Source organism: Ceratina calcarata, unplaced genomic scaffold (assembly GCF_001652005.2).
Source record: "Ceratina calcarata isolate Rehan_Ccalc_2016 unplaced genomic scaffold, ASM165200v1 scaffold297.2, whole genome shotgun sequence".
NCBI lineage: Eukaryota > Metazoa > Arthropoda > Insecta > Hymenoptera > Apidae > Ceratina > Ceratina calcarata.
The window spans coordinates 2,038,407-2,062,059 of record NW_017152138.1 but is presented as its reverse complement, the minus strand read 5'-3'; the positions used below and the strand labels follow the sequence as shown (position 1 = coordinate 2,062,059).

Here is a 23,653-nt window from a genome sequence, read left to right as displayed (position 1 = left end):
TTTTCTGTTTAGAGTACATAAGATAATAAAATTATATACCATGTACACTTGTAGCCAAACAAGTTTAATAGTTTTTCTCATATTGTATTGCGTGTAGTTGACTGCATATTACGATAGATTTACATTGTAAATAAAAATAATTGAATACGAAGTACGCTCTGTGTCTTGTCAGTTGTTTTAAGAAAGAGAATCATAAAAATTGAGTATATCTCATTAGAAAATTTCCGAAAGCCGCTAAGTGGCTCGTGCAAAGATTGTTATGTCATTTTTATACAGATCTTAGTATTTACGTAAAACATGAACATTGATAAAGTAATTAATCAGAATTCAGAATGAAAGTTCATGCATGAGAACCAGGGGAAGACATTCATCCTACGTGGAAGGAAAGTATTTCGATATATGCATTACAAAAGTTTGCCGCGTGTCGAGTACGAGTATGCGGTCACTGAACCTGACTACGGGCCTTAATATTTAAAATATCGATTAAAAACAATTTCAGCCTTGACGTACTTTCCGAGGCGAACGAATAAAAAGCTAATCAACGGAAACTGAATGAATATATCCGGGTTGTGCCAATTTTCAGATACATATATACACTACGTCCTAATACCGTATTCTTTCTTTTTATTTCCTTTTACATTTTACACGCGGCTCTCGTTTGAAAGGCACTGCAGTGTACTTCACGTGCGTATGCTCGAAAATCGTTCATCCGAACAGATGTACTACATCGCGAGGTAGTACGAACTACTGTCCTCCTAAATTTCGTTCTTTTTAGCGGTACGATAAAATTAAGAATTAAAATCGCTTGTCCATTACTGCTGCTGATAAACGGGCCCCGGATCATCGGCAAGAGAATCTTGCTTTTAAAGTACGTTCATCCCGTTCATCCTCGGACAGGTGAGCGATCCATCTTTTTTACGAAACCGTTCACTTCGTCCGCTTTTCCTTCTCGCAATTCTTTCTACGTGTCGCGTTGTTATTCTTCATCTATTATTTTATTCAGTAGAACGTTCGATAATATGTAAAACAGAGCGAGCAATCTCGGTTACCTATTTTAGGTTGGGTATAACTTGGACAAGAGAAAGTATGCCCTTAATAATAATCTTTGTATTGAAAGAGAAAGGGTACAGGACCGTGTGCAGTCAGGCGAAGATGCACGATTTCAAGATTTTTTAACCGGGATCGTCGATGCCAGAAATTCGTACGAACTTTATTTCGCATAGTACATCGGTTCTTCGTGCCATTCGTTGAGATTGAAGACACGTTAGAGTTGACTTTTGCTAGAATTTGCACATTCCAGATTTTCATAAAACATCATGACAGTACAATAGTTTTGATTCAGCTTTATGTGACTCGTTGAATATTGTGTTTGCAATAACGTGATCGTTATTTCAGAATGGCTCGTGGACAACAAAAGATACAGTCGCAAGCTAAGGCAGCTGAGAAGGCTGCGAAAGTGAAAAAGCAACAGGGACACAGTGCCAATGACCAGAAAAAAGCAGCGCAAAAGGCTTTAGTACATGTTTGTGCAGTTTGTAAGGTTAGTATACTGTTTATATTATATATCTATCGCTAATTGTGAACTTTACGGCTAAAAATTGATGTTTCGTTTGTAGGCACAAATGCCTGATCCAAAGACGTACAAACAACACTTTGAGAACAAACATCCGAAGAACGACTTACCGGAAGACTTAAAGAATATATGAGAGTGGCATAATGCGTAATGAACACAGCATTGGGATGGGGAAAGATTTGTTTATTGATAAAAAGACAAATTACTGCAAATGACAAAGTGATATAGTTTGACATTCAATTGATCATTAAGTAGTCTGGAAAGAGAAAAAATACTTAAACCTTGTTAGTGTTTAAAATGAACTATTGCACAGTTAAGAAACCAATTTTCATGCACAGACCTGAGCTATGTATTTTTAATGATTCATTCGGAAGGTGAAACATAGTTCTCTTCCAGAGATGTTTAATAATTTTCTAATTTTCACTCGATCGAAATGTGTATATTACTGAAAGGAATAAAGATAACCGATTAGAATGATTCGAAATATTCATGCATACTTTGATGTTGTAGCCAGTATAACGATCTTTGTTGAATCATTTTTCTATGACTAAGAAAAACAGAAATATGTTAATGCAGTATCTCGTATTCAAATTTAGATAGAACGTAACATCGTTTATTTATATATCTTTCAAGAAGCGAAGAGTTTAAGTGTTATAGAAAGAATTGTCCACATAAGGAACAAGAAACTGCCATTTTACAGTGTTTCTACCAATTAGATTATTAATGTACACGTTGTACGATGTATGTAACAATTTATATGTAGGTGTTTGGTTATTAAGTTTTCTCGTATCCGAGCCTAATTTCTGTTGAAATTAAATTGTTTCATAATCGACGACAGTAAAAGGTTTCTCTAGCTATTAATTGAATTACATACTCAAATTTTAGCGTTCGTAGTACTTAACTTTTCTGCTCTTTCATACTGAGAATAATTGATTCGGTGAACTCTCTCGCGATACGATTCTGCATCGCATTTTAATAAAAGAATCCGTTATTCTCGGGAACTTGCAAATGTAATACATTAAACTCTAAAGTATGCTTGAAAAATCTCCATCAGAATCACCATTGAAAGTTGAATGATCAATGTTCGATATGGACGAGGTTTATAGAGACTACAAAATAGTTTGTCTTCACCATAGAAATAAGTATGCGAAATCATGTAATTTGTTCTTGACAAGATAATTACAGAATTTTACACCAAAATATTATTATTTGATTTATTTATCCAACCCATGATACCTCCCTGTTTTCTGATCTCTGCATTTAAAAAAGAAATGCATTTCGCAAGTCATGTACAATTCGATGACAGAAAAAGAGATTAGAATCGAATCTCTTACCTTAATTTTGTTTTCATCATTGTTTGTCAATAAATCATTTTATCGACACGGAAAATGTGTCAAGTTGTAATCACGAGGATATTCAGTGTTATACGAAAAAATTTTACGATTACTACAAGATCCCTTATCTATGTATATGTATACGGTCGTCAATCGTATTTTTGCTTTGTCACAATTATTTATCAACGATTTCAGATGGCATTCCAATGTGAGACGGAAATTACATCATACAAATTCAATTATAAATTGTACGAGCGCGCGCTCATTCTCTCAGTCTTATTTTGTCAAAGGACGGGGCAACATCCTCCACTATCTGCGGTGCTTCAAGTCTTTATCTTACTTGTAGCTATTTATATTGTTTTCACTCCATCGAAATTAACCGTTCGATCGTCAGTTCGAATGCTACATCATATATTTCTAAACCTGAAGAATTTTAATTCTATACCAGTGAATCCGCACTTCAACGTATTCATCTAAAAAGGTAGGATTTTTTTTTATTAAAAGTTATACATTTGTAAATTTCATCATCCTCTGTTTTTGTTTCGACACAATTTCTCAAAGTTGATACACGTTAGCTCGATTTTTTAAAACACGTTTAATAATGAAATTGAATTTAACAGTTCTGTAAATACGAGTTTGACGGATGTAAAATTAGGGAAAATATGACTGTAGTTATTACAGAAATGTTTTAAAATAAACATCAAATAAAAATACTCGAGTGATAATCTGATGTAACATCTTCATCTAATGAGCGCGTGCCTTCAGATACTCTGACCTCTCAGTTTCTCACGATAACTGATTAAAATTTCCTAATTCTAAAATAATGTTGGATGTGCATTTCACGTTAACTCGTTACAATTCGAACAAAAAGTTTGAATCTATCTAATAATTAAAAGCTTTTAACAATGAAACTCGAAATTAAAACCGGTCGTTTCATTATTACACGAAAACATGATTCCAGTTTTATCAGAGCGCAAAACTGTGAAACAATGGATTCGGTGTTTCGTACGCGATCGCTTGGAACAGCCGCGGAGGGTGTGCGGGATCAGTACGCGGACGGAAGAGCCGCACGAGTCTGGGAAGTGTTTATCGGCGACAAGAAACAGAGGACCCAAAATTATCGGGACTTTCTGGTGGGCCTTCTACGGAATCGAGGATGCAAACGAATTTTGGACGTGGCCTGCGGAACGGGGGTGGATTCAGTAATGCTCCTCGAGGAGGGTTTCGAAGTGACCAGCGTGGACGCTTCGGACAAAATGCTGAAATACGCCCTAAAGTCAAGATGGGAACGTCGCAAGGAACCGGAGTTTGACAATTGGGGTAAATATCTTTCAACATTTTTTATTACACATTATCTGACTTAAGAACTTCATAAAATCAGTGGATGAGTAAACATCTGCTTTTTGAGCATTCTCTCATGGCCTCGCGAAGATATAACTCGTTATTTCTTATCGCGACTTGGGAGAGGTAATGTGACAGAGAATACGGTCACCTTATCAAGGGTCAATGCGTGCTTTGAATTCTTTTTAATTTTGCTCGTGAAAGATTACAGCAAAATCTTCCTCAGCGAATTCTTTTACTCATACCTTGACATATGTCGCAACTGTCGCAAGATTTGCAATTAATGACGTTTCTTCACACTACGATATTAATTTTTGCAGTGATTGAAGAAGCAAACTGGTTGAGTCTACCAAAGGACATTCGTCATTTAGTAGGAGACGGATTCGACGCTGTGATCTGTTTGGGCAACAGTTTCGCTCACATGCCCGACACGTTTGGCGACCAACGGGAACAGAGGTATATATCGCGGATATTCTTATTTTATCACTAAATTCGCTACTATGCAAATATTTATTTCGCGATTGAATGCAGACAAGCGTTGCTGAATTTCGAACGTTGCGTGAAACCCGGTGGTTTGCTACTCATCGATCACAGGAACTACGATTACATAATTGAAACCGGAGACGTGCCGTCTAAATGTATATACTATAACGTGAGTATTCGTTCAGGCAATTAAAATCCAAATCCCTTAATAATCTCTCCTTGATGCGTGAATCGCGAATCACGGATTCTTATCTTACCTTGGCGTTGAACTTGTTTTCTTGAACGTCCCACTGGTGTTTCAGAGTCAACGCATCACAGATCTGACGGCATCAGTTCTCTTCGTTTCCGGAAAGCCGGCGATCGTCACTTTGGACTACGCGATCACATTGGATAACGGGGATGAGGACAAGGACGAGGACGATCGCCAGTCGCAGATCAACGAATTCAGGTTATCATATTATCCGCACAGATTAGATGTGTTCACGGAAATGTTAGACGAGGCATTCTACCATAAAGCCAAGCACACTATTTACGGGGATTTCAAATCGCTCGATAATATAAAGAACCCCGGTTTCTACATCCACGTGATGGAGAAACCTATATAAAATATGAAAATTCGTTTTGTTACAAATCACTGTTCATTACGCACCGTCGCAACGTGTCGATATGCAACGACATGACACGACACGATCGTCTTTTTTTATTTATTATGTACAAGAAGAAAGTAAAGTTACTGGAAATGTTCTTAAGCAGGATTGATTTGGATATCTAGTCGTTTTCGGGAATCACATTTTGCGTTATCGTTAATCACGTTATTCATTTTGTATAGGTTTTTATATTTAATGTAAGCCAATAAGAACTGTTTCAACTGATATTAACTATTTGGTGACCATCAGTAATAATTGACTCGTTCTTGTAATTTTGTGTATTATAAAGCATTAGTTGTAAGTTGACACAGAATTAGGGGATAATAAAGATATTATAAGCGAAAAGAATATGCCTTAATTATCTGAAGAACCCGTTCACCCCCACACGTGTGTATACAAAGAAGCGGATCTCATTTAAGTTTGAATCTTTTTTTATTATAAGTTCGAAAGCAGCTTTCTTTTGAGTATTCTAGCCAGGCTTCGTTCGATGCTACAATTTGATCTCTCGACGATACGATTTTATCATCACTTATTCTATGTCCCATTCGTTCTTAATGGTTTCTCTTTCGAGCGGTCGTTGGCGACGACGACGAAAATTCATAAATTCTCGACTCCTTGATCGACCCGTTCGAAGGTTCCACGCTCCGCGAAGAAACAAAATTGGGAAGACTAGGCGAACGCAACACCGCGGAAGATTCGAAGCTAGACGGTTTTACTTTTTACGGTGTGCACACCCGTGTATGAAACGAAACGAAACGAAGCTTTCAGATCCCCGAAACGTAGCCTCAGCATCGACGCTTCGATTCCATTGCTTGCCTAAATCGATGCTCGTTCGAAAAGTCCATTAAATCGTCTGTCGTTACCGAATTTACGTCATCCTCAGATTGAAAAAGCATACGCACGCAGATAACTTTGAAACCTTTGACCAGAAATCGGATGGACATTTTAAGCTACTCTCGCAAGTTATTGAAATCCTTTTAAACTACTTTGACAATTGAAATCTGCCGTACAAGATTCGATATTTACAGAATTGTTCGACGAGTTCGAGGCAAGGTTTCAAAGTTATTTCACAGAACGGATAACGATTGAAATCGAAGAACGATCACGGTCGAAGCTGAGGTTCTCTTTTCTGTCGATCGAGATCTACTCAAGGAGATATGTTTTCGATCGTCGACGATCGCTCTAACTGAAAACATGTAACAATCATAGAAGAACGCGCGCGTAGGACCATTCGTTCGTCGCGTTTCATTATCTCTCGTCGAGGTCGAATTTTTTTTTACGAGAGTTCGCAAACGACTTGGCTACCGTCGATTTCCCATCGCCACGAAGATCGATCGACCTGACTTTTGTTCATTCGTCTGCGCGATAAAATCTGTTCTCGTCGACTCATCTCGGAAAAATAAAATGATTCAGCAGAAAGGAACGGTGAGTGGTGCAGTGGAAACGATCGATCGATCCTGCGTGACGTTCGATCATCAAGCAGTTTACCAGAAATGACAAGGATAGAATTTACAAGGCCGAGGACTTGATTACAGTGCAACGAGTTGCCCATATAGAAAAATGGACGAAGTGTTAGTTATAGCAAAAATTTTCTTTACCCCCCATCCCTTTTTTGTCCTAATAGTATATAATCATAATAATGATAATATATATTTTTTCTTTATTTCTTTGTTATTCCGCCGGATAGCTATATATTCTGTATAGACTCTCTCAATCGTTCTTTTTTTTTTTCACAAAAAATTCGATACAATCACGGCTTCTTCGATCGTCGCTATTATCATCGTCGTCGCCGTCGCGCGTGCAACATCTGTTTCTTCTCTTCAACACCATGAAACGAAACAAGATTTAATTACAGATTTAAATGCACTTTCGTTCGATCGTCTCGTTTTTCCTTAACGCCAGGATTAAGAAACAAACGAACTGGTTTGGAAATAAACGAAAACGGTTCGACGACGACGACCGTGTCGCGACTCTCTCCGCACAGCGATAATCCCTTTATTGCAAAGTAGCTGATATATAAAAAATCGTAATATCACATGTTTATCATATCTCCTTTCTTGAAATCGGCAATTTTTCCCCCGCCCGAAGCGGATCGCTCTGCGATTCGGAGATCGCTACGAAATGCGAGACTGCCCACGCTGGTGCCGGTATCGTGACACGGGAATAAAAATTTCGTTCGGTTATCGAATATATTTTTAAGCGAGAAAGAACGTACTTATGACTGCTTGGAGCGTATAAAAGATAGCGGAGTCGGAATCGCAGATTAATCGACCGGATATGCAGCGTCGAAAAAGGGGTAAGGCGCACCGTAGTCGATTCTTTAATTTTTAATCGACGCGCGTCAACTGATAGAAAGGTCTCAATGGCATGTTTAAACTTTCGCGTTCGCATTATTATTATTATTATTATTATTATTATTATTATTATTATTATTATTATTATTTTTTGTCAAAGTGTATAGAAACTACGATAGAGCCAACTATATCGTCTCCACCACTAAGACCTAATTATTCAACAAAGTCCTCGTAAATCCTCCGACAATATAATTTTTGTTCGTCTTGTTCTTATATTACCTCGTTAAAGCCCGTTGACCATAGTCGAGTGGAATCCTTAATGGACGAGTGGTAGTGTTAGCTCAACCGCAGTAGCCCGATTAAAAACATTTCTCCATTCGACTCGCGGACTATTCATTTAATTTTAAAAGAAACGCCGAATCGCAGCTCCACTCGACTGTGCAACGGGCTCGAATATTATCGAGTAAGAACCACCAATTTCTGCTTCTCTCCTTGTACTCGCGCTCTTCGTCCTTCTTCTGCACACGCACACACACACGCACTCTCGCACTCTTCTCGATTCTCGTGTTCGCTCCTATTTATAATATTTACACGCGTGAAATATCCCTGCCAGCGCGTCCGCCCGTGTTCCCTTCGTTTCTTCAATTATATCATTGGAACCCGTCGCGGTTCCGTTCCTGTAGACTGTAGAGCAACGTTCAGTCGAGTTTATGTTTAGGTAGACTATCAATGCACGATACTTGATAAATTTACAGCGAGCTTGGCTTATCGTATAATACGCGTTTACAATCGTTTCGGTTTGTCCGTTAAGTTTGCCTCGGTCCGCGGAGAGGACACTTATTCCCTCTCGTCGACGTTCTATACTCGTGGCGTAAAAAATGATACTTATTAAGAATTTTCACAAGCTCCTTCATTTGCGTCCTACTTCTTGGCTTAAGCTAACGAAATATATATCTAAGAGGCTTAGTCGATTATGATCGCAATTCTCTCTACTCGTGAGATCAGTACTTTCCATCTTTGATTGTCCTTCAGAATATTTTGTTACTCAATTTTCTTTCTCGAGGCGGCAGCAACAGAATTAAGTACGACGCGCTTGTTACGCGATCCCGCAAGCAATATCCATGCGACAGAGGAAAGTGTCGATAACGTCAGCCAATAGACGGAAGCTAGTGTCAATATGAATCGCGAGGTATTCTTTTTAAACGGTGTTACTCACGGGATCATTTAACTGGCGTATTTCTTTATTACCTGCAGTTACTGTAAAAATGTTCGTTCGGTACGGAAGCTGCGCCGGAAGCCGAGAAAGAATTACGCTTGAAAAGAAAAAATAATCAGGCGCGCTTTGTTAATTGTTTATTATTGAACGTTTTCTCGTTGCAAACGCGCTGACAAGAACACACGTGCCGTTTCATCACTCTCTCTCTCTCTCTCTCTCTCTCTCTCTCTCTCTCTCTCTCTCTATGTATACTGTGTGTCTGTGTGTATGTACGAATATATAATATATATACACATTGTCGTAGTTACAAGATTTATGTACACCTAATATTGCTGTTTGGCTTCTCAGTGAATGCCATGCGAACCGCGTTACAGAGATTAGGTCATCTTCTGCGATTTGTAACAAAGTGTATACGGAGTCTTCGAGTTCCTCTCTACGATTCGCGTTTAACGCGAAATTATCGAAGATGCAAGCGAATTTTTTAATTCGGTCGAAAAACATTTCTCTTTAACTTTACCCTTGGAGAGATGATCGAATTACATCGTTACAACATAATCTCGAATAAATAAAAATATATCTATAAAGGAACTTATAACAGAACAGCGAATACTTCGATTCACGAACAACGAGTGATTAATTCAACTTTTAGTCATCTTTAACAGCTGGTAAATTTAATTTAGGGAAGTAAAACTAAAAGTAAAAAAAATAGTTTAATCTGAAATCTGATAAAACAAGCACAGCCAAATGCAGAATTCTCGGCAGAAGCCTAAAGTTCTTTTCCCTCCGTCTTCTAGAACGAAGAGTTTTTTTTTTACCTTACACGGACCGATCACAGTCCTGCACCCACTTGCACTTAAACGTACACTAGATCGTTGAAAAAGTGAATTCTGAAAAAGAAACGCGGCTCTACGATACACAGACAGTGAAACAATTAACCGTAAAAGATTCGACGATGCAACTCGATTTGGTCAACTTCGCCTTAAGTCATTATGCGAGGACTAAACCCCTCGCTTTTTCATTTTCAATCGGTCCCTGGCATTTCGATTGTACCGAACAGTTAAAGGATCGCGTATCGTTGTTTATCGGACAATCGGAATACTTATTAATATCCTTTATTCGTTAGGATTAGTTAAGAATGTACGCGGCGATTCTTTAATCGTTAGGACGACACTCCCTGTTCTTTTATCTTCGCTCGTTCCCACGCCCGTTTCAGTTTTGTACATTATTTTGTATTTTGTTTGGTAAGTTTCGTTTGTTGTTATTTAAAATCTATCGCGCCGTTACGAGTCTAGCTGAGATCCCCTAAAGATGCGTGTAAACCTACAATGTGTCTGTGTATGTATGTGTTTGTGTGTATGTTATCTTACGTATTTGGAAAGTGAGTATTGTGAATTTAGTTTTCATTCTTTCCATTTGAACGTTCGATGTCTCGAAGAAGCCGTCGTAAGCAATCACTGATCTCTATAGAACACTGCATAGTGGATGTGTACTAATGATAATGGCCCTAATTGAAATATCTGCAGCTATTGAGGTCTTTTAGGCGTTTTTCTGGTAAAATAACTCCATTCCTTTTTCTATTAACTGTCTCATTAAAATCGGTTTTAAAAGTCTTTCGAATCTAAATAATCACGGCATTTTTATTTCACGCGTATTATATTTAACCAAATGACCAATCTTGAGGATGGGAACACGAAATTGGAAATTATCTCTTCTTACAATTAGATCATCCAAATAAATGAGGCAGAAACAATTATGCTGTCACTACTGATTGGTAGTTTTAGTGTTATTTATATTCTAAATTATATATATTAATAAAAACGTAAATTTATTCATACAAGAATATTGAGTTTTTGATTGAAAACCTTTTTAGTTCATAAAGGAAGACAGGACGAAGAAAATCAATTTCGATTCATCCCGATATCTTAATCCGTTCCGGAGATATAGGCTTCCAAATTTTTTAGGCGCAGCGTTTGGTAAGGTTTGGTATTACTGACATAGTGACCCAGTTATTTGCTGGAAAAGATGCGTATCAGCTGAGCGTCTAGACCGCTGAGTCGGTCGATGTGTGAGAGGGACGACAATAGTGCGCCGAAGAAATTATGTTTATCTTCACACGACGATATTTCCGGAACCGGAAGTCGGATGGAGATGAATCAAACGGAATTTTAAAAAGGAGGCTTCTCCGCTTCAGATATTGCAAATTTCAATCGTCTACAGTTATCTTTTGCGATGTTACGGATCGATAAACTTTTATCTTCTTTTCTCTTCGGTCTACTGTGTCGGAGTAACGGAACTCGCGATCGAACTTATCCTAATTGCGAGAGCGGTAAAGTATTAACACTGGTACAGTGGTGGAATGATGTGTGTGTGAAGTACCTCGTTTCTCACGAGTTATGCGTAATGGAAAGGACAGCAAATATGAATTAGCGCACTATCGATGTGTGTGAGAAAAATGAGCGGCCGCAATTATAGTTTCAGTTGGGACCATATTCGTAACGAGCCAACTATGCCAATCTACTATCCAGTGTTCTATAGAGACCAGTGTAAGCAGTATATAATTCAATATACTTTTAGTATTTTTTCTTTTCATTTTTTATTTATTTTTTGAACCGCACGTTTGGCCATGCAAAAATATGCCAAGTTGTATTACGGTAACGAAACCGTTTCGTCGGTACAAACGTCCTTACCTTTCTTCCAAATCCGTTATCCCTTTCGCTTTCCCTTTTTCTTGCCTCGCATTCGTCCTTCGCGTGTACCGACACCGACGAAGCTCGCCGAAGACCAGACGCGAAGCGAGTAGCGGAAATGTAGTGTGCTCTTAAAACTTACGCAGGTGTAACTTTACAGATATCTTTTTTTACGCCTACACACTCGGCTCGCTTCGTTGGAAAACGGAGTGTTCGCTAAAACGACCACTTTTTATATTTTCGTTAAAAAAGCACAATTCGACTTTCTTCTCTTCGAAAGACACATGACTATATCACACGCAACTTCCCCCGTTTCACCACCACTTCGACCGGATCAACAGCTTTGACGATCCCACTCCACCCTTCATACCAGGGTAAAGAGATCTCCTTTGCTCGGAGAGAAGCAAACTTGATCAGAGATAACGCCGGTTGGTCCCAGCAATTCTCGTCAGAGGATGAGCCTCGAGACGACCGCCCGGAACCTTAAGAACTTTCACAAGTACTCCCTGGGCCTGGGCGGAGGTCTCTTCCTGTTGGATCTGTCGCTCCTTTCCGTAGAGGTGGTGGTGAGGCTCAGTTCCCTGTCGTCCGTGCACTCGAGCATCTGCGTCGTCTCCGTCGCCTCCGACGGACTTATCGGCTGACTGGCCAGCGGTGCCAACGGCGCGGCTCCCTTGTTCCTCGATTTACTCCTCCTCTTCCTCAAAATCAACGGCCCGAGCGGCGCGGAGTCGTCTCCCCTGGAAGTGGACGCCTGAGCCAGTCTCTCCAACAACTCCTTGCTCATCTGACTCGACGAAGTTTTGTAATCACTACTGTCCTTCAGTCTATCCGACTGTTGCGATTGATGATGGTGATGGTGATGATGATGATGTTCTTGCGACTTCGAGCCGCGTTCGGTTATCGTGCTCTGCTCCCTGTATCCCTCGCTCGTCGTCGACGTGGACGTGGTCGCGATGGACACTTTCTGTTCGCTCCCACTCGAAGTTTGCATACCCTGGGAACTTTGCTGACATCCACTTTGTGATTGAGCGCTCGGTTGATTCTGTGAGGAACCACCATTACCACCCGTCATCGAACCATTCGGACCCTTCTGCTGTTGCGGACTGATCGCGGGAAGTTTGTTCACCAACGACTGCAGCATGTCCTCGATCTTTGCAAGTCTCTGATTCACCCTTTGCACCTCTAATTTCAAGTCCACTTTCACCTCCAACACAGCAGCCAGAATCTCGCGATCATGGCTAGAATGAGTGGATATCAAACCGTCATCGTAGCTCTCCAGTCGACGAAGCTGTAACTGCTTCGAATCCACGATACTCTGCTGCTGCTGTTGTTGCTGTTGTTGCTGCTGCTGCTGCTGCTGACTTTCCTTCGCAGCCTCTGCGTCCGCCGTCGACTCCTCTATCGTCCCAGACAATTTCCCGAATTTGGGGAATATTTTATTGATACCGGTGCTGGAACCGGGTCGAGCGTCCCTCGCGCTCAGAGAACGTTTGAACGTGTCTCCGCCTGTTCCTGTATCGCTTCCTGAGTCCAGGCTGGAGCTTCCTACGGAAAGTGAAACATTTTAATGAATCTTGCATCGATCTCGCTCGAAAGTAGCGCACGCTACGATGGGGGCTCGTTCGTTGATAAATAAATAAACTAATTCATTTACCTAAGAGTCGTCCCCACTTCCCGGCCCGTCCCTTAGTGGCAGTGTCCCCATCCGCGGTTGAGAGTTTCCTAGCATGCGAGGATTCACCCTCCTTGCTCTCTTTCCCATCCTTACCATCGCCCTTCTCCACGTCCGCAGTATGCCGTTCCCTGCGGAACCTGGATAGAAAAAAGTAGAGAACAAAAACGCTCGTATTTAGTCACGTCGACATGATTCCGTTTCCGTACTATTGTATTTACATTACTGGGGGTTAAGAGGCCAGTTTCACTAGGCGATCAAAAGGGGGGATAATAAGTTTACATGGTGTGTACAAATCGTAGGTAGGAGAATAATACATTTATTTTTTTTTTTCGTCCAAAAGTTTCACTTTTTTTTGGCTCTGGACACCGTGAAACTTTTCTTTTCCCTTCGAATGATCTGATCGGCGAGCACAATTCCGTGCGATTCGCTTCTATTTCATTTTGGATGGGTTGGTGTATTGCATATGCACAGTTTCGACATGGTGGTCATCTTTTTTTTTTTCTTTACTCTGTACTGGTTCTTTTTTTTTTTATTTAATATGGCAAATGTGTTCAAGTTCGTTCTACTGAGGCTAAAAAAAGGGAGACAGCTCCAGCAGTGTGTCACGAGCAACCTACTTTGGTGTGCCTACGGGATTTGAAAGAAAGTAATCCTCGGTGGTGATAAGAATGCCGGTTAAACATACAGGGTAAACCTGGCGGCGTCGATGAACTGATTGTTGTCTCAAGTATCATTAAACGAGAGAATACTAAAAATAAAAGTAAAATCGTTCCACAGAAAATGTGACAGGACTCTGAAACGACGATACACAGGAGGGCAAAGTTCGTCGTATCGATCGTACGATTATACAATTCGTTCTGAAAGTTTTGCGGTACGTAATTCCGGCGTGACGACACTTTTTTTTACCGAGGCGTCGCGTCCACCGGCTTCCTCTAATGAAAAGTCGGCGCACGTTATCGCGGTACTTTTCACGCTGAATTGGTCGACTTGGAAACTCTGTTCTCGACCCGTAATTACACCCCCGCGTCCGCCGGGAGCATCAAAGTTTAAATTATCGGTTACGTACCGCGAGACGCGAGCGAAGAATGACAAATCAGAATAAGTAGGTAAATAGTTCTCAACACGCCTTTCATTCTACTTTCCCCTCCCTAACATTTGCATCTCCGTGGACGTGAACAACCAAGAGCTTGAACTCTCTCTAAAGGATAAAGTAAAACAGGGCACATCTTATGACCGTCATAAAGTAAAAGTTAATAAAACCGCGAAAGGACACAATTGTCGTTCATCGACGCAACGTTTCATGATAATTGGTCGTGATGGTAACGAGCTGCCTGATTAACTGTGGGAATGCCATCGAAAATCGACCCGACCGATCGATCGATCGGCGGGAAAAGATACTGAATCGTCTCGTTCGTCTCTAAAATCGTATCAGTTTGATTATTTAGTAAAAGTACATTCTACGAGTCTATCATGCACGTAACATGCCACGTTCGAGGCTTCTAAAAGAGATCGGTCGTCACCAGAAAAAAAAAGTATTTGGATTATTTGTAAATCGTTCGGCAGTCTGTCAGCTCTTCAAGCAGCTACTTGGCATCGTTATACATATAATGGATATATGTATAAAGATGTATATATGTATATATATGTATATATATAAGTACAGGTGACAGGTGACAGAGAGAAATTTGAATCCTAGAGTGTGTACGTCACATGCATTCGGCGTTGCATAAAATCGTAAACGGATCGGATGCTCGCGAGGTGGAGGGCTCTGGTATTTCTTTCGATTCGACGAGAACATCTCGTATCGCATTAGAACGAATACCTTCTTCTGTTACACCGTGCAGTTCCGTTCGGAAGACTAAAACGGCACAGACGACTGAAGTGCGCGCGCGAAAGAAACGCAGAGTCCTCTTAGTCGCTCTATACAAATCCTGGTTTTACTAAGAGTATATAATATATGTATACATATTTATTATAGTGGGAGAAAAATGCGCATAACCCTCTAAAGCCGTATATCTTACAGCACTCTAGCATTCATCAGAACTGCAGTGATCGTTTAAAAATGGCAAAGATTGTATGGCATCGGGTGACGTGTACGCATCTAGGAACGATGCTGGTCCTAGACAAATCGAGATCTTTCTTCCATTTCGACGAGTTGAATAGCGTTTTTGAAAAAAGAGAGAAACATTGATCATGTGTGTTTAGCTCGAGTAAAAACTGATTCAGCGAAGAACGCGGAGTCGATTTGCCTGGGTCAATTCGTAGACGTGCTGAAGTGAGAATACATATCAGTTTCTCTTTCAAGCGTGTGTACAGCGATTGCACATCCATGATACCCTTCGAAACCTTTTTCTCGAGAAAATGCGTATCAGTCGCTCCCGGAGGAGACGTGGCGCGAATACACGTAGCAAGATCGTAACGACACGACCGTGGAACAACAAGAAGAAGAAAAAACGGTCTCGCGAGGTTGCTTTTATTTTTCGTCCGATATACGATTCTACTCTCGATACGTTTTTCTTTCTTATATTTTTTCTCTTTTTTCATTTTATGTTAGACGATCGAAATACAAAATTCTGCACGGTCCATCGTTGTCGAAAGTCGCTCGTCCCGAGGTGGATCGTGTGCCGATCTAAAAAAAAGTATTTTCCTCGATACTCGAATCTCTTTTAGACAAAAATACGTTTTGCGTTCTCTCAACAAATATTTTCTAGGCGGGAACACATGTACAAAATCGACCCGTACAAAATATACATGTATACAATAATATAATAATGATCATTAGTCATGTGTATATATATATATCTATAAAAATATATATCGTATATACATATAGAGAGAGATGTATATATAGTAATCACAGTTGAAAATAGTAATAACAGATACATAATGTTATACAATAATAATAACGATGATCAATAATAATCATAATGAGAAGAATAATCAATTGAATCAATATTAATAAAGAGTAATAATATATAATCAATAATTTAAGAAGTGTACGTAAGAAGTAGCAAAGATGGCAATAAAAAGAATGAAGAAAGATAAATAAATACGTAAGAAATGAAATTGCCTAAAACTGGGCCAGGGCGGCAGGACGTTCACGGTGAGCTCCTCGTCGGAATCCTGCTGGGACCGTCCGTTCGCGGCCCTGCTCACGCCGATCTGGGCATCCCCGTCGGTCTTGAACCTTTGCGGACAACAGGCCAGCCAAGCAACGATCAACAATCAACAACAATTTACCAGAACACATACGATACGAAAATTTCTAATTGTTTTTATTTATTTCCCTCGCTTTTATTTTACTTTATACATATATTCGCATTGATCTCGTTTCCCTCTTTCTCTCCCGCCCTTTCGCACCCTCTCTCTCTCGCGCGCGCTCGTGCTCACGCTTTTCGATGTCAATGATGTTGATTCTGTTAATGGCGCGATGTTTGCGCGCATGCATCTCACTCGTTCTTTTTAATCGTAACTTTTCCTCGCAAAGAGAGTCTGGAGGAGATGCACGCGCGCGGGCACGAAATATTAAACGCATACCGAAGACAAAATTGGCTTAAGTTCCCACACACGATGTTGCTACAAAGCGGAATCGTTTGAATACCGACGGTCTCACGGCTTTTGTCTTCAGTGCGCCATGCGGATGGCGAATGAACATTCAAAATCGTTCGCTCTGGCCCATTCTCGCTGCACGTTCTCTCGTCCGACATTTCCATCGAGATTGCGATTTTAAAAAAACATATACACATATCGATCAGTCTTGGATTTGCGAATACAGACCGGCTGTCCACTCCGAGCGGTCTTCCACGTGGTCACACGAAGTAATCGAAGCTGTACGTTTCGTTAATTACATTAGGAATCCGTACTCGTTTTTCGCTATAAGTAATGCTTAACCTTCGTAAACAAACAACGAACTCGATAATTGAATTTATTGACAAACGAATACGTATTCTCTGTATTAATCCTAAGTTCAACGTCGACTTCCCCCAATGCTTTTTCGCTCGCTCATTTAAACTGACTTTATTTATGTTACACTACGAAATTCGGTTTTACAGATGAAAGAGCATCAGGACAAGCGTTTATTATATTTAGAATGGTAGTCTGGAACGGTTTCCGTTCGAGATTTACGAGCAATAAATCGGTTCCTACCTCGAGAAAATTTTCCGCACTAGGTGATCCTGCGCCTGGTCCAACTGCGGCTCGTTCTTCATCCTCTCCGCCAATTCCTTCTCCCGACGAACATCGGCCACCTTCCGGAAGATCAGCTGCACAAAACGTCCGATTCGACTGAATTTCATCGCTCAAGCTTAAACACTCATCGTATCGCAACGAGGTCAATTATTCTTTGCAATGCGCGTTTTTAAATATCGCGACGTCGAATTAAACCAGTTCGTTAGAACGTGCGGTCAATTAGCGATCGTTTCTGCTTCGTTTGTTCCCTCGTTTCGATGATTTACAACTCTTTATCCGTTTTTCCAATCCTTCCTTCGCAGATATTCAACAGTTCATTAATTTTAATCTTGATCCTCTCATGCTCGGACGAAAAATCATTTCTCTCAGATACTGGAAGCCCATCCGATTAGAACTGAGCCTTCATCCGTTAATTCTACTGATTGCATATCGATTTTCATATATGTGTTTAGTGTTTAATGAGTCTGCGCTTCGATACATGTCCGATTCGAATGGAGATAACCGAAGTGATTAAATTTCTCGGAGATAGAGTTTATTGCGCCAGGAAAAGAAACGCTCCTGTATTCGTTCTTCGTTCCTCCCTTTTTTTTCCGGATGAAGAGTGGCGAAAGTTAAGGGTGGGAGTGCTGTTTAAAACACGCTTGCGCTGGCAGAACAGTCGATAGGCGCACAGCTAGCAGATTACTTGCACTCGTGACCCTCGCGACTAACCTCAAAATATTTTATTTATCGTGTCTGACCGAGAGAAAGGCTGTGGGTCATTCCACTAACAATTCCGGGCGATTCGTCAAACGTTTCGGAGAAAAGTAGTTACGCCGCGCGTGCTTTTTCCACCAAGATTCGTATCGAATCGAATTACCAGAGGGAAAACATAGGTATATGGATTGCTGTGGAGGAGGCTACGCGCGTTTGAAAGGTATTCATTTGAACACTGCTTTCCTTGTACCTCTTTTTAACCGAACGTTAATATCGATGTTTTTACATAATTAATAATTGTGATCAAACTGTATGAAGTATCATCGCAAAGTAGTTCGATCAATTGAGAATCGTGTGTTTACGTTTCAATTGTTTTGGAATTCCGACCCATTTATAATGGATACGATCGATTTTTTTTTTACAGATGGGTCATGGTTCCAGCCGATCTGCTTCATCCGCGAATATCCTGTCAGCGGACGAGCTGACTTTGGTGGAGAACCTCTTCAAATCTATGTCCCGAAGCTCGGGTTCCATAAAACGCGAAGATATATTTAAACACTGGTCCACCCATTTGGACGACGGGTTATTGCAATTCGTAGTAAAGTTCCTCTGCTACGAGCCGGGAAAAAGAGTGTCCGCGATTAACGGAGAGAATTTCGGAAGATTGTACGTGTTCGCCGTTCGCGGGAACCCGGAAGAGAGGACAAGCTTAATATTCAATGGCTTCTCCGAGGAGGAACAGAAACACGAAATACCAATTGCATCGTTCCTTCAATACGTTCAGGCAACCATAAATTCCTATCTGAAGCTCCAGAAGAACGCGGGCAACGCACACTATCTGACTTGGAGCAGCATCGGCTGCACGGTGAACACCAGGAGGATAAACATGAGGTCCAGAACTCTTTGCGAAGATCTAGTCAAACAGGGAGACGTTCTATCCGTCGAACAAATAGAAAAGTGGTTTTCGACGGCAGCTACCTTCAAACTGATCCAGTCGCACGTTTTCCAGTGCCTTTTTTTGGTCTCGCAAAAGAAGGGAGACAAGAACACCAGCGCTAGAATAAACGACCTGAACCTCCTACCGGGTTGCAAGGGGCTGGAAAACATACCACACTTCCCAAGTATCCTGGGCCTTGGCGACGTTCTGTTCCTAAATCTCAGTTTGCCTCACGAGCTCCGCAACGAATGGAGATTCTTGTTCTCTAGTCAAGTACACGGAGAGTCGTTCTCCACCATGCTCGGAAGGATCACCATGCAAGGGGCCACAATTATAATTCTACAGGACGCGGACGATCACGTGTTCGGTGGTTTCGCGTCGGACAGCTGGAAGTTGGGATCGAACTTCATAGGAAATCAGAGCTGCTTCCTGTTCAAACTGGATCCGGATATACTCACGTTTCCTTCTACTGGCTACAATAATCACTATCAGTATTTAAATCTTCATCAACAAACTATGCCTAACGGTTTGCTCATGGGAGGACAATTTAACTATCCGGGTTTGTGGTTGGACTGTGAATACGGGTTGGGAAAATCGAGTCTGTCCTGCACGACTTTCCAGAACTATATACAGCTCAGCGGCAAGGAGAACTTCAGGATTAAACACTGCGAGGTGTGGGGAGTGGGTCCTATCCCGGAAGTGGAGGAGAGAGAGGATTCGACGTCGATACTGGATCAAGACTCGACTTCGAAGGTTCTTCTACAGATGTCTGGACGCAAGATGTACAGTGAGGATGTAAGGGAGGTGAAAGAATAATTGTGATACCAGGGATTCGTCTGATAACGAGATGACCTACGTATGCGTAAACGTGTAACAGGCTACTCAAAATTATACCAGCTTTTTAGAAACGAGAAAAAGTTATTGTAACGCAGTGAAAAAATGTAATTAAAAAGTATGAATGATCAACAATCGCTTTCCGTAAGCTTACGTATATTTTCGTGTCCATATCGTTAACCATATCGTTTGGAAAAAGAAAAAAAAAACACGGCCTGATCGTTCGTACTAGCGTCGTTTTTCAGTTCGCTCTATGATCGATGAAGCGATGTCTGAGAAAGATACATGAAGGATGAAAAATATGTCGCGTTGCTGTGTCTTTCGAATGCCTATTACAGTGCCTGGTAAGTCATCGATCATTTTTAATCGGATTTCTCGGTATACCGATTGAACAATGTCCACCCAAGAGAACCGTTGTAAATCACGAACTCGTTACTATTGTTATTTAAGACTGTGCGTGTGTGTTTTCCGAGAGACTGAATATGTGTGCGCGGGTGTTATATTCGTACATAAACCGTCCGATGAGTACTGTTCACTGTACTCGTCGGGAGAACAAAGCCAAAGAGCGAACACTGCACTGTTATTCAGTACGTTAAGTACTTATTCAATAAAGTATTAAAAATCTTAAAGGATGAAAACCTTTTTCTTTCAATTTTCCCGAGATTTGTCCCTTTAAGTTCGTCTGACCCGTACAGGAAAGCTAAAGATAGAAAACTGAACGCACTTACCCGATGGCTTAAGTTGTACGTCAGGACAAGATTCCTGGCGAAGGAGTTTGCGAAGGCCTGATAAAAATCCAACACCTCCAGCAATCGATCTCTCTTGATCGTGTGCAAATCGCAGTAGGTAAGAGCCCGAACGTTCGCAGCGCTTTGTCCGACCGACGTAGGATTCGTCCAGAAACTGTCGCCAAACACGTCGCCCTTCCCGAGGATCGCCACGACTTCGTCGTCCTGGATCACCTCCAAACTCCCGGTCACGATGAAGCACAGCGAATCGATCGACTCGCCCGTGTGATAGAGAAGATCACCTGGCGCGCTGTGAGACATCGTGAAGTGCATCGCTAGGGCACGGAGGCAACCGTCGGAGGCCAATCTGCAACGATCAGAAACGAATTCGTCACTCGAGAACTCAGGCTTGGAGTCATTCGCATGAGGATGTCTCTTGCCTGAACGCGGGATGTTCGTTGAAAACTTTCCGGTTCAGGTGAACGCAGATGTCGGCTTTCATGTCCTTGGGGCAGTAGTTGAGTACCTTGTCGGTGTCTAGGCCTTTGGTCATCGCCCAGGTGCTCACCACGTAGTCCATCACGCGCTCGCTGAGTGCCTTCGGCACCTCGTGCAACTTCATGAACTCTCTCACGTTGTTCAGCATGTCGTGGTACTTGGCCGTCGCCGATGTCATCTGCTGAATTATCGTGGTCACGTGACCGAAGATCGTGGCATACAGCAGAGCTGCGAAAATGATCGCGTATCATCTCTGTTTCTGTATCTCCGTCCCCGTCGCTCCTATCGCCGACCTTACCGGCAATGATCATCATACAGATGGTGAATATCTTCTCGTTGTCGGTCTCGGCAGCGACGTTACCAAACCCTACGGAGGTCATGCAGGTCATCGTAAAGTACAACGCGGTGACATACATGGTCCTCCGACTAGGTCCCGCAATCAATTCTGGCGCAGTGCTGGTATTGGTCCACAGATAACTATACGGCGACTGGGTGACGTTCGCCAATTTCCACAGCCAGGAGTATTGGACTCCATTCTCCGCGTCCGATCTCCCTATCGAGTACCTTCAACGCAACGACACTTCTTATCCGTTGAACGACCACGCCTTCGCTGAGCTACCGTACAAAGTCGCTAATCGAAGCAGATTTCCAATCAGAGGTTTTAATCACGCTGACCGAAAATCCCGCCCCAATAAATTGATAAATGAAAGGCGACGAGGCATAATTCTGAGACGCGTAATAGAAGCACGCATGCTTTTTTTTTGCTCTGCCTCAAAGCGGTTCTTCGTTTTCTCTCGACCCGACCGTCATCCTCTTTTCTTTCTACATTCCATTCTTTGAATGTAAACGGTGAAGAGGATCACGGTTAAACACTCGAAGCTTCTCTTTGGAAATGAACAGGCTTCGTCAATGGAAGATAACGAGAGCTTTCGCGTAACGTTCGTGGTTCCACGATCGTCGTCTCGACGAAAGGACGCAGTTTCTTTGTCGAGGAAACGAGCGTGACATTATCATCGTCGGAAACTTTCTTCCGCCACTCTCGAGAAGAAGCCTCCTTTCGTTCTTTCTCTTTCTCTCACTCTCTATCCCTCTCTCTCTCTCTCTCTCTCTCTCTCTCTCTCATTCTTTTTTTCCCCTCGTCTCTTCAAAAACCAGCCAGCCGTTAATTTGAAGCGCTACTTCATTTTTATGCTGCTTCGAGCTGGGAAGAAGCAAAAATAATTAAGGAGCGAGATGAAGGAACTAGACAGCGGTTTCAATGCTACGAGTTCCTTCGGGGCTATCTCGAAGGTATCCACGGCTTGTATTCGAATGGAAACAAAATATCTCTGCGGGTCTCAGCTAAGCTGTTCCCCAAAGGAACACTTTCTCGATTAGTTTGTGGCCCTTGTCAACTATTCTAGAAGCTATAGCGAACTAGTTCGGATATATTTTTTAGAAAGTCAACGATCAAATCAAAAGCAGATTCAAATAATTTTGGATCAAGAGTGCGATCTATAAAAGCGGCACGGCAAGGCATGTATCGTGTGTGTATGCGTGTGTGCTTCATATGCAGAGTCTCCGCGATTTTAACGATACCAACACGAACAGGCGTTGCAATCGTCAAACATTATGTATGAGATGATCCTACAAATGATGCAACCGATGTATATAATTGTTGTATCTTCTATCAGTATGTTCTCATTATACACAATCCTTGATCTGCTTCATTTGCATTATTTATGGGGACATTCCTCATCGGATATGCAACGCGCGTTCGGTCCGTTGAAATCGGTGAAACCGTTTGCACATGTAAATATTGTTGATGGATCGTCAGATTTGACGGTTAACAGGGGAAATTGCGAATGGGATCGTGGTTTCGATCATAGCCTTTTATCCTGCCGCAGCCGTGTTACCTTTATTGTGTGTGGGCAGAGTAAAATCACCTTAAAGTGACGTACCAGACACAGGCCAGCCAGTGAGCAACCAACATGTAGAAACAGAGCAGTAGAATGAGCATCGCGGCTCCATACTCCAGATACCGGTCTAGTTTCCGAACAACGCGACCCAGCCGGAGGAGACGGACCACTTTCAGGGCCGAGAACAAGCTCCCGATCCCGTCCTCGTCGTGATGGAACGCGTTGAACACATCGTACGGCAGGCAGCTCAGCAGATCGATTATAAACCACGATTTCAGGTAGTTCATTCTGATTACCTGACATTCGGGCACAAACATAGATAGAAAATCCCCTTGGCAGATTTCGTATAAACTTTCTTTTATTTTTGCAAATGATCGTAAAATTTTTTGTACACTAACTAATTGATGCATATCGTCAAAACACGACAGATATAATTTCTGTATAGTATATCGTATGTTTCTTCTATGGAATAAAATTGCAACACGTTTATTATAAATCTTGTCATCATCATTCATAATAGTGGAGAACAGTATCATAGATGATTCTCGATCGGAGGATTCAAACTTTAGAAACAAAACGACATTCCATCCGCGACAGTTAAGGATGTATAGGCTATATAGT

General features: G+C 41.6%; 4 protein-coding genes and 1 long non-coding RNA gene across 16 annotated transcripts in view; 3 read left to right on the top strand and 2 right to left on the bottom strand.

Annotated features, from left to right (window-relative positions):
* Positions 1–242: 242 nt before the first annotated feature.
* Positions 243–2,773, top strand: LOC108624002 (zinc finger protein 706). 2 transcript variants are annotated; one of them, XM_018022922.2, is made up of 4 exons: positions 243–897; positions 1,059–1,201; positions 1,396–1,540; positions 1,617–2,773. In XM_018022922.2, exons 3-4 carry the CDS (start codon positions 1,397–1,399, stop codon positions 1,704–1,706), a joined length of 234 nt encoding a protein of 77 aa, XP_017878411.1. In that variant the 5' UTR covers positions 243–897; positions 1,059–1,201; position 1,396; the 3' UTR covers positions 1,707–2,773. The 2 variants fall into 2 exon arrangements, with proteins under 2 accessions (XP_017878411.1, XP_017878410.1); XM_018022921.2 differs by lacking the exon at positions 1,059–1,201.
* Positions 2,713–3,081, bottom strand: LOC113464205 (uncharacterized). The gene is made up of 2 exons (XR_003389052.1): positions 2,908–3,081; positions 2,713–2,827 (listed from the first exon to the last, which is right to left on the bottom strand). It is a non-coding gene; the product is annotated as an uncharacterized LOC113464205 (long non-coding RNA).
* A 115-nt stretch (positions 3,082–3,196) lies between these two features.
* Positions 3,197–5,726, top strand: Gnmt (Glycine N-methyltransferase). Its single transcript, XM_018022991.2, has 5 exons — positions 3,197–3,388; positions 3,869–4,227; positions 4,569–4,704; positions 4,780–4,900; positions 5,034–5,726. Exons 2-5 carry the CDS (start codon positions 3,897–3,899, stop codon positions 5,334–5,336), a joined length of 891 nt encoding a protein of 296 aa, XP_017878480.1. The 5' UTR covers positions 3,197–3,388; positions 3,869–3,896; the 3' UTR covers positions 5,337–5,726.
* Positions 5,727–5,791: 65 nt separating this feature from the next.
* eag (potassium voltage-gated channel protein ether a go-go) overlaps positions 5,792–23,653 on the bottom strand; it is a 53,292-nt gene continuing 35,430 nt past the window's right edge. For 4 of the 11 annotated variants that reach the window (XM_018022982.2, XM_018022985.2, XM_018022986.2 and 1 more), the window contains 8 exons: positions 23,060–23,328; positions 21,433–21,698; positions 21,077–21,362; positions 20,637–21,003; positions 17,400–17,515; positions 16,324–16,440; positions 13,233–13,390; positions 5,792–13,123 (listed from right to left, as the gene is read on the bottom strand). In XM_018022982.2, the coding sequence (XP_017878471.1) occupies positions 12,069–13,123; positions 13,233–13,390; positions 16,324–16,440; positions 17,400–17,515; positions 20,637–21,003; positions 21,077–21,362; positions 21,433–21,698; positions 23,060–23,328 (2,634 nt within the window). In that variant the 3' untranslated portion in view covers positions 5,792–12,068. The remainder of the gene's footprint in view (positions 13,124–13,232; positions 13,391–16,323; positions 16,441–17,399; positions 17,516–20,636; positions 21,004–21,076; positions 21,363–21,432; positions 21,699–23,059; positions 23,329–23,653) is intronic. The other 7 variants (XM_018022983.2, XM_018022987.2, XM_018022988.2 and 4 more) reach the window with 3 other exon arrangements.
* Positions 17,964–20,537, top strand: LOC108624033 (TLD domain-containing protein 1). Its single transcript, XM_018022990.2, has 2 exons — positions 17,964–18,357; positions 18,562–20,537. The coding sequence occupies exon 2, from the start codon at positions 18,562–18,564 to the stop codon at positions 19,888–19,890; it is 1,329 nt and encodes a 442-aa protein (XP_017878479.1). The 5' UTR covers positions 17,964–18,357; the 3' UTR covers positions 19,891–20,537.